Source organism: Dysidea avara, chromosome 8 (assembly GCF_963678975.1).
Source record: "Dysidea avara chromosome 8, odDysAvar1.4, whole genome shotgun sequence".
Taxonomy (NCBI): Eukaryota; Metazoa; Porifera; class Demospongiae; order Dictyoceratida; family Dysideidae; genus Dysidea; species Dysidea avara.
The window spans coordinates 4651867-4662704 of NC_089279.1; the positions used below are offsets into that span (position 1 = coordinate 4651867).

The window sequence follows — 10838 nt, forward strand, 5'->3', positions numbered from 1 at the left end:
CAAAATAAAAAGTTACATTTATACGAGATCGAGATACTCTAATAGAGCAGTCAATCACTCTAATAAAGCAGTCACAGTGTTCATGAGGCAGTGTAGCTTAACTATGCAGCTAAAATAAGGATCTGAATAAGGATCTTATATACTTTCTAGGCTAGGGCAGCTATTATTGCTGCGACTTTTTTTTACTCTTCAACTTTTCAGCAAAGTGCACCCCCCTTTCCAAAGTCTGGATCCACCCCTGTATACATACGTATTCTTTGTTACAGTAATAAAATAATACTGACTAAAATTATCAATAACTTTAATGCTAGTAACATTTGCTTAAACAACTCTCTCACAATAATTGTATACAAATTTGTGTAGGATAAAAGTGCTATAAAATAGGTTACTAATTTTTACAAACAATAAAAGTCAAAATGTAAAGCAATCACAAGTATTCAAAGCCTATAGTACAAAATTGTTGTATCTACATAGTCTACTCAGTATAGATATAAAATCAAAGTGTAGTAACATATGCATTTCATGCCACAAAAATTGGCAAACAAAAGTTAAGTTAATTCACCATGTAAGTTAGCCTTATTTCTTCAGCAATGTTAGTCTCCCCAGCATTAACAAATGCTGAGTGAACTCTCTTCCATGTAATATCTGTGTCCTTACACTTGTTAAAAAACATCTTAGACAAAGCAATTTGACATTTTTCTGCACTTCCTTGTCCATCTTCTTCAATCTCTTTCATATCTATATGCACAGTTTGTTCAGGCAACAGGAAAGTTGCCACCATGAACCATTGTGGTACCTTCTTGACCCACTTCAGTAATTCAGGATATGAAAGCTGCTCTAAAGAATACAAGCATTGCTTATATATACAAAGACATTGGCATACTGTCACTATGCTATGATTGCATAAATGATACTAGCTACAGCTAGGGTACAGAAATTCACAACAGTTTATGCTCTTTGTATTTACTATGCTTGAACAGCATTCTTGATAATGCCAATCATTGGCAATATTTTTACTATAATATGCAGTAACAATTTATAGCACATGCAAGACACTGAATACACAGAAATTAAAGTACAACTAACTTTTGTTAGACTTGGCTGATACAACAGGATCACTTTTCATAACTGCAAACGAATCATCTAAACAGAACATAGTATGATACAAACTTACACACTGTATGCGTTCAAAAGATCATTATTGTTGGAGAATGATTAACACACATAATATTGAACCATTCCACTGTATAATTTTAAACATAATTTATTTCCAAACATTTCAGCTTCATGTCTATTATAATAGATAGTGTAAGCCAAATAAATTCATGCATTTACAAATGCTAAATATTAAAATTAATGCAAGAGCTTATTATCGACAAGAGTTCATAATGTTCAAGAGTTCATAGTTCATGGGGGAGAGTGATTGTCCTGTGCTATCACACTGTGCATAGTCCACCATTAACACTTCTATACTGTTGACAGAGAACTGCATGTTGATAAGGTCAAGTCTTTACCAGTTGGGATGTTACTTTGCACAGTGCATGCATTTGGTGTGTGCATTGTATGTAGTAAGATGCTCTCTCCTATACAAATACTATTCAGTCTTGGTTGTAGAGTGGGTTATCGATGAACAAAATAATAAGTACACAAAGTCAAACAACAAGCTCCTTGTCGTTCAAAGGAAACACAGGTAGTTAGTATAGGTCATACTTCAATAATTAAAGTTTGAGTGGCTCAGGCCAACCATTTTCAGTTCAAAATCTGAATAGTATACCAACATGACCTTTGGTCAGTGGAAGCCTGTACACGCAAAAGGCAAGGAAGATCCACAAGCAAGGAATATAAGGAAAGCTATTTATTTATTTTCCATTTTAAGTTGTGCACAGACAGTAGACATAATTTGTTAATGACAACTGAATATTTAGTTTAGTTAAAATAGCAAGAAATAAAAACACATGCAGTGAATACATAAACAAATATTTACCTTCATCACTGACAAGAGTGCGATAATACTTAAGCAGCAAAGGTTTATTCTTGATAGGACAGTGTTGCTGTTTCCCTTGTAGTAGCAATGACAACCTGAGATGTAGTTGATTGCAGAAACAACATGGTATATATGCAATTGGCTTCTTTGCAGCTGACATAAAATCTTCCACCACAAGATCAAGCTTGGACATAAAATATTGTAGCAAATCTTTTCGAAGCTCAGCAGAGTGTTCTGTGTCAGGAAGCAAAATGATGCTTAATTGTATGCTGAATTTCTCTTCTGCAAGGCTAACAGTGTAGTACTGGCCATTGCCAAGGACCATCTTAACTTTGTCCTTCCTCAACCTGAAATACAAGTACATACACAGTAGTTGTAAAATATGCATGAAGTAGTTAGAATTTTTAGCTGATATATCACAGCAATACTCACGTATACTGATACTTACTGATACTAACTCCATATTTACTCAGTCTTACTCCATCTTGGAACAATTTTTGTAGGTAAAAGTAGACCACTAGTCATAGCAGTAGTCTATTACTGTGCAAATTTTGACAGAATTGGAATAATGGTCCCAAGACGGAAAGACGGAGTAAATACGGAGCAATACAGAGTAAATACAGAGTTAGTATCAGTCAGTATCAGTATATGGGTTTTAAAATGTTTAAATTACAAAAGAGAGCACAAAATTACATATGCGTGAAAATCGTCACTGTGCTTTCTTTCTGTTAATAACACACAGGTGTGGAGTGCTGGCTACAACACACTACATACCACGTATCTTATCATAGGTCAAGCATTCTGGTATACTGCACAATTAAGGTGCTTGTAATACATGTATGGGACCTGTCATTGCATCTGATGCTACCTACCAAAGTGAAGACAATCAGTGAGGTGAAATTTTATCAATCCACCTCAAGTATTCAGCAGAATTTTCAACATCATGTCATGAATGAAAGTATATTAGTAGCTACAGCATGCATTCCCCTTGAAGTTGTATTTATGTAAGCTAACTATTAATGACCAGAGACTGGCAAATAGTTGAATGGCAAACACATCACACTGTATATTAGGGATCACAAAGGCCTGGACTTTTCTGGCCAAAACAAGTTGATGTTCTAAAAACCAGTCACCTAGTAAATACTATCCCTTGAATTAATTAATCAACTCATTATTATCTAAATTAAACTCACAAAATGCTATAGCTTTTTTCTCACCTTATTTTGTAATAGTACATGCAGTACATAAAATTAAACATATTTCATAACTCACCAAATATTCCATAATTCATCATTTACATTGCTAAGCATTGTTAAGGAAGCATAACTTGAGCAAACCACTTCAAACCAAAAATTACACAATGAAGTATCTTCTTAACTGTTTTTATAGTTTGTCTATCGTGTGTTCATATGCAAATTCTCTGCACAAAGCCTCATACAGTCGTAAACAGCCTTTATACATTGAAGGTTTATTTACTGTAGCTCAAAGCCTGTTTGCTCACGTGGGTGTTGGACAGACATACCTACACAGACAGGCGGTTTTGGCCAAATCAATTTCAGTAAACCAGGCACGTGCCCACACACCAGCTGTGGGCACATCTGGTTTAAAACAACACCCCAAAACCAGCCTCACGACACCTTGGCAGTATTGGTGTGGGATAAGCAAGCCCAAGAAGTGTCTACAAAGCAACTAAATTGCTTCCAATAAAATGCTATGGAATTTAAAATAATTGTTTAGCAGAATTTTCGACTGACTGACTAACTGCCTGCCTGCCTGATTCTGTCACACAAATATAATGCAACAACCACTAAGGTTATGGGCCCAATTTTTCACTGATAGATGCCACTTTAGCCCGACTGGTACCTTTTAGCATATGGCAGTATGTCCAATGCATACTTCATGGAGTTGCCTGTGTCCTCTTTTGTGTCCCATTTATCTTTGCTGACTACAAAATATGTAAATTTGTGATAGCACAACATGATGGCTTCCCTACATAACAAAAACTGAGTTTTTTGTTGTGACTGAATTTATTGCAGAGTTCCTTCATGTAATGTTCCTCATTAGAATGCTGTGTAACAGGCTGAACATAGCTTAAAACAAAGCATATTGGCATATCACTGCTCAGTAATAATTGGGTGCATGTTCAGATGCAAAATTAATTAATGGCAAGTCTGGCATCATTCCTCCTTTTGATGCTGTATGCATGGGTCTTCTAGTCATAATTGTGTTATTAAAAATGTAAACAAACAAGTACAGCAAAAAATAGGATTTTCTGTCTAGGAATCATAACCATAAAAAATAGTGAGGTCACCTACGCCTGCAGATGTACTAGCAGACATTTAATCCCTGATTCAGTCTATACCCAAGGCTGAATTAGTGATTAAATGTCCACTAGTCTAGTATATGGTGTATCTCCAGGTGTAGGCAACCTCCCTTGTTTCTACTTTTATGGCTATGCAATTACTCTTTGGTTTAAGCTATTGCACAGTGTTGCTCACAAACAACAGCAAAAGAACAAGCTATGCAATCAATATGCACACTTTAAATGTAGGAAGCATCGCACAAAAATTATGGACAATATTTCAGCAATAAAAGCCATTGATGCATTACCCATGAATCAACACCTACATGCTCTAGTAAACAAAGAAATAGTACACAAATGAGGATAAAGGTAAGTCCATGATTCATGCATTGTAATTGCTACAGTTGGCAAAAAAGCACATTTCGGTCCTAAAATAGTGAAGACATCAAGCCATTAATGTATCAGTCTGTATGTCAGTTAGAAAAGCAATACAAAATTCTCTTAAGGAGTAATTGGTATTCAATGAAATGTGACTTATGATGCTTGATCGCTTAAGAAAAACGTCTTTCATATTGTATAACGTGCAATACACTATGCTAAAGTGACCAATTAGATAATTCGTGGAACAAAATTTTAAGACTATACACATGTTAAAATTTTAACAAAACTGTATATTTGGTGACACACGGTGAAGTCAGTAAATCAAGACACACGGTAGTGTGTCATGCGGCCCAAGAAGCCGGCGCGCCACACCGTGAGTATATTGACAGGAAGAAAGAAAACACGATTTTCACACCTTTGTAGCTCCATGATCCTTCATCCGGTTGGAACCAGTTTTGCTGCAGAGGTGCCCGCCAGGTAGGCCACCCCACATACCAAACTTGAAGAAACTCGCCTTAACCATTTCCGAGATATGAGTGCCCAAACGTTCATTTTTATTTCTTCAATTTTTTTCTTATTCTTATTCTTCGTCTTTTTGCACACGTTGAAAATTGCTATAAACACAAACGCGTATTCCGATCGCCTTGACATTTGGCACACATTAAGGGAGTCCAACAAAGAATCCAAGTATCAAATTTGGTGCAAATTCGGTGAATGGTTCAGGAGTTATGATCGATTATTCGCGTAAAATAAGATCGATTTATTGTCACACCTACAGGGTAAACCGCTTCGTGGAATGAGTTGAAAATTGGTTTGTGGATAGACCAACCATTGTAGGAGTGCCTTTTGGTGGTTTGAAAGCAATCAAAATTAAGATCATGGAGATATGACATGAAACCGAAGGTGTGTAACAATTGCGCGATCGAGATTCGTGAATAAAAACATAGATACTATACTAATAACACGGGATTGGAAGCTTCGTTCGTGGACTCAATATAGCGTGTACATTCCAAATAAGCACTCCTCGTAGTTTCACCATAGATATTAGAGTACAGGGATAGGCAACCGAGCGCGCGCCGTGTATATCTACCATTGATTGTGGTTGAAGCACTCCTCGGTATTGATTAAATCCATGCGGACAGGATGGCAGTTTGTGGTTTAGTCGTCTTACAGTTGATTTCAACCACCTTGTGGTATTGTAGTTGATATACAAGACTTTTAATGCTTCTGGCTTCTGTTGTTTAATCGTCTTGGGTGGTTTTCATCGCCATTTACGATTTTGATCATCAATGGGTACCTCCGTTTTTTGTCTACCTGTTACGAAGAACAGAAGTCTAGTTCCACTGGGGAAATAGTGCTGAAGTCTTCGCAATACTTTGAAGTTTTGCACAGTACCACTGAAAGATGTTTCTCGCATAACAGCGCTTGTGTTGAAGTTGATAAATCATGGAGTAGTATTTTAAAGAACCGAGATGAGACTGCCAAAGGGCATTAATCAAGCGGAATAATAAAATGAAGTACACCATGCAAAACTGTGTTACTTTAGGGTTACTGTGGCATTGTTTGCCAGTCGAAAGTGAACTTACCATTAACGCAACAGGTACACAAAAAAATCGTGTCAACTGAGATTAAAATGATTGATGGCGGCAAAAACTCACAACAAGACTTACAATAGGAGTTTGCCTAGTACTTGTAAAACATAAAGAGATTGTCATGAAATACTCCACGCCCGTAGAAAGTAGTCCAGAGCAGAAGACACTATTTTGGCCTCATGAATTCACCAACGGCGGAGTGTTTCAGGGCGCGCGCTGGTTTCTAATCCCTGTACTCTAATATCTATGGTTTCACGGACTTGCATTTCAGTTGGTGAAGGCTACAAAAGTCTGGTTATTTCGATACCAACTTAGCTAAGGGCAGTGAAGAACCAAGGTAAGTGTATAGGGTGATATATGAGCTAGTATTTCTGTGCAGTTAAGCTCAAATTGTCTTGTAGCACAACGTAAATTGGGAACACTACGAAAATCGTAATTTGTACTCTTTGCCAAGCCTTTGAAGACATACAGTGAAAACTAATGGAATTGTTTTAAAGTACAGACAATTCCAAATGGCTTGTGCCGCACGTTGGTACAGTTCAACGCTTTTTCCAGAAGATTTTTAGTGTTAACCAAACGAGAAGTCACATAGTTTGTGTACCTGTTTCGGGTATTTCTAAGCGTCCTCCAGACAATTGCTGGAATTATGGCAAAGCTAAGTGATTCGAGTGTGGCTTAGTGTAACAATTACAGTTCTTTGTTTTATACAGGCGAACTTACAGCTCATGAAACAAGAGCCAAATCCCGTCCTGTGATAATAGAGCATAGCAACGAAGATAGCAACATAACTAATGACATGACGCAACCGTCAAATTAATTACTTCCGGTACAATGAGGAGTGCCGGCACGCGAAACGGAGCTTCCAATCCCGTGTTATTAGTATGGTATCTATGATAAAAATACCAATAATTTTCAAGCCTACCAGGCAAACCACTTAGAGCAGTGAGCTGAAAATTGGTATGTAGCTAGAATAGTCATCGTAGAAAGTCCTTGCAGTAGTACAGAACAATCAGTTTACAAACCACTGAGTTATGAATCCAAAGCCAACTCCGTGTAGCAAATGCGAGATCGAGATACTCTAATAGAACAGTCACCCTAATAGAGCATTCACCTAGTCCATGATTTACTCCATTATAAATTTCTATTACATTGCAAGTTATGCTGTAGGGAGTTCAGCAGCAACCAGTTAATATTTTGCTACAAGCAGTCACCTTGCAGGGAGTTCAGCTACAAAGAAACCATCATGTAGAGAGTTTAGCTGCAAACAAATCACCCTGTAGAGAGTTCAGCTACGAAAAGATTACCCTGTAGAGAGTTCAGCTAGAAGAAGTCACCTTGTAGAGAGATCAGCTACAAAGAAACCACCATGTAGAGAGTTCAGCTGCAAACAAATCACTCTGTAGAGAGTTCAGCTAGAAGAAGTCACCTTGTAGAGAGTTCAGCTACAAAGAAACCGCCATGTAGAGAGTTCAGCCTCAAACAAATCACCCTGTAGAGAATTCAGCTACAAGCAAATCGTTCTGTAGAGGGATCAGCTAGAAGGATCACCTTGTAGAGAGGAAACAAATCACCCTGCAGATAGTTCAGTTACAAACAAGTTACCCTGTAGAGAGATCAGCTAGACAGTTCAGCTACAAAGACACCATCATGCAGAGAGTTCAGCTGCAAACAAATTATCCTGTAGAGAGTTCAGCTAGAAGAATTTACCTTGTAGAGAGTTCAGCTACAAGAAGATCACCCTGTAGAGAGTTCAGCTAGAAGAATTCAACTTGTAGAGAGTTCAACTACAAAGAAACCGTCATGTAGAGACTTCAGCTGCAAACAAATCACTGTCTAGAGAGTTCAGCTAGAAGAAATCACCTTGTAGAGAGTTCAGCTACAAAGAAACCACCATGTAGAGAGTTCAGCTTCAAACAAATCACCCTGTAGAGAGATCAGCTAGAAGAAGTTACCTTGTAGATAGTTCAGCTATAAACAAATCACCCTGTAGGGAGATCAGCTAGAAGAAGTTACCTTGTAGATAGTTCAGCTACAAACAATTCACCCTGTACAGAGATCAGCTAGAAAAAGTTACCTTGAAGAGTGTTCAGTTACAAAGAAACTGCCATGTAGAAAGTTGTGTAATAAATACATGCATTATATATATAATTTGTACATTTACTGATAAAATCAGAAATATTTAAAGCATTTAACGTCTGCTTCATCTTTTCTTCTTCCTGTGGTAAAGAAAAAAAGATAGGTTATACAAATACAAAAAGAAGTGAAATCTAATCCAAAACAGCCAAGCTGTAAAAAAGAGTGCGGCCCTCAAAAAGGCTATGGTGAAAAAAGATGTGAAATCCAAGGTGGCGGCCAAGAAATGGCTGTGATGGTAGGGTAATGGTAAAAATTTTAATAACGACAATTCAGGTGAATTTGGTGCCAAGACCAAACAGCACAAAATTTACCTGAATTGTTGTTATTAAAATTTTTACCATTAACCTACCATCACAGCCATTTCTTGGCCGCCACCTTGGATTTCACATATTTTTTCACCATTGCCTTTTTGAGGGCCGCACTCTTTTTTACAGCTTGGCTGTTTTGGATTAGATATAATATAACATGTTGCAAAAGTGCAAAAAATTGTGCCTCAATTTTTTAACAATGTATATGGTAATAGATTAAAATACAAACTAAAACCCTACCACATCAAATCTTCCTTCTTGTCTTCATTTCTGTTAATGCACATGGACACCATATGGTTGTAGATTACTGGTGCAACAAACTCATCAGGGAAATAGAAATAAACTATCCGGGCATCTAAATCTTCTTCATTTGGTATTGGCTTGTCAGTAGTACCTTCACCCTCTGGCAACATTGATGGAACTATATACAGTTCATCTTCCCGAGTAAAGTCATACTTTTCTTCAAGAAAATAGGTATTGCTACTGATTTGAGCTGCAAAGCCAAACTTTTTCATCAGGTCTACAGCTTCCACCTGAGCAATGCTAAAATCAACTGCCTTTTCAGATTTATTAAAGAGATCCAGCATGTAAGACAAAAAGCTTCCAAGCAGAATGCCTTTTTTGATTAACATCTCAAAATCCTTGTCACGGTTTCCACCTTTGACCTGGTAAGGATGAGCAAACAGCAAATAAGAAAAAAGTTTTGTAAGCCAATGCGGTGAGATGACAATAAGTCTCTTCAAACTTTTAATAGTGGAAAAATACAAAATAATTCCACGATGATGGAAATTTTCCAGTATTCCAAGGAATTCTTCACTTTCAATTTCTGCAGGAAAGCCACACTCCTTACTGATTGCATGAAACTCATCTGTGGTAATTACTCCTTTGTCAATGGACAACAGCCTTCTTTCAATTTTTAGAAAAACCACAGGATGCTCCTTTGAAAGAATTGGGGTTGCCAAATCAACCACAGCACACTGTATTTGACTGATTGTGCTGGCATCTCTCTTTTTGTTGCTGATGAAGATGCAGTATTTTCGTAGAGCATTCAAGAGACCATTATGATGACCTGCAAGGTGTTCTGCATATGGTTTGCCTTTCAGTTCCTCAAAAAGCTGCTGAACTATTTGCTCTTTTACTACTTCTGCCAAATCTCCAAGCAGATCAATATGTGTGGCAACAAGCAAAATAGCTGGAAGCAATGTGGCCATATCATTTTCATCACCTGGTTCATGACAGATGGAGTGGATTGTTTTCATCCAAAAATGGACACTCTCAGAGTTGGTCATTGGATTGTTTCGAAGTGTGCTTGATCGAACCTTCACATTGGTTGACAGCTGTCGTGAAGCATTGAACACTACCATGATTACATTCTCCTTTCTGATAAACACAGAGTGGGTACTGTGATAAACCACTTGACCAGCAAAGTCAAGGAGGGTTACTATTATTCCTTCATTACCATCAAAAGTTGGTGTATGTTTAGCTTTGGTTATTTCAGAATCATCAATTAGAGCAGCACTGTTTACTTCACTCTGAGTAGGAATGTTACTTGTTTCACTGTCTTTGGTAGGTGTAGCCAATTTGAAAACTTTCATTACAAACTTAGGCATTAATGTGGGCTTGGAAACAGGTGAAGGAAGAGATATTTCGACATGTTTCACTATTTCTTTACAAGTGGCTGATGATTTCAAGTCACTTAAATATTTATTCTGGAGACATTGTGACATTTCTTGATCTGAAATTTCTTTCCAGCTAATTGTGTTGCAAATGTGTAGGTCTGCTCCTTCTGTAGCTCTCTCCTCTTGGAAAGGTTTGCCAACAAGTGTTGCGGCCAAGCACGTTTTCCCAACGAATTCTGGACCAAACAGTAGAAGTCTAATTCCCAAAGCCTTGGCTTTTCCTTTTTGTAAAGCAAGAGCATATGCCATTTTTTCAAGATCTAAATAGGAAGTAACACACTATGTACTTGCATGCATGTATGTACATATATGTGGCTGATACAAAAAGGATTCAAGTACATTATATATACAAATCTGTAAATTTCCACATAATGTAGGTACATCATTAGAAAATGTTCTTTATTGCATGCTTTTCATTTAATTCCCAATGAAATGCTTTCAGGTTCACAATGTGAG

The 10838-nt window shown here is 37.3% G+C and overlaps 1 protein-coding gene across 1 annotated transcript; it reads right to left on the reverse strand.

Moving 5' to 3' along the window:
- Positions 1 to 315: 315 nt before the first annotated feature.
- LOC136263574 (uncharacterized) lies at positions 316 to 10450 on the reverse strand. Its single transcript, XM_066058187.1, has 4 exons — positions 8944 to 10450; positions 1985 to 2331; positions 1087 to 1143; positions 316 to 837 (listed from the first exon to the last, which is right to left on the reverse strand). Exons 1-4 carry the CDS (start codon positions 10428 to 10430, stop codon positions 554 to 556), a joined length of 2175 nt encoding a protein of 724 aa, XP_065914259.1. The 5' UTR covers positions 10431 to 10450; the 3' UTR covers positions 316 to 553.
- Positions 10451 to 10838: the final 388 nt, after the last annotated feature.

Coding starts and splice junctions, on each gene's coding strand:
- LOC136263574 (XM_066058187.1), bottom strand. CDS start 10,430: ATGTCACAATGTCTCCAGAATAAATATTTAAGTGACTTGAAATCATCA. Junction 2,332..8,943: donor AAGAAGGAAGATTTGATGTG/GTAGGGTTTTAG, acceptor CTTGTATTTCAG/GTTGAGGAAGGACAAAGTTA. Junction 838..1,086: donor ATCAGCCAAGTCTAACAAAA/GTTAGTTGTACT, acceptor TGTATTCTTTAG/AGCAGCTTTCATATCCTGAA.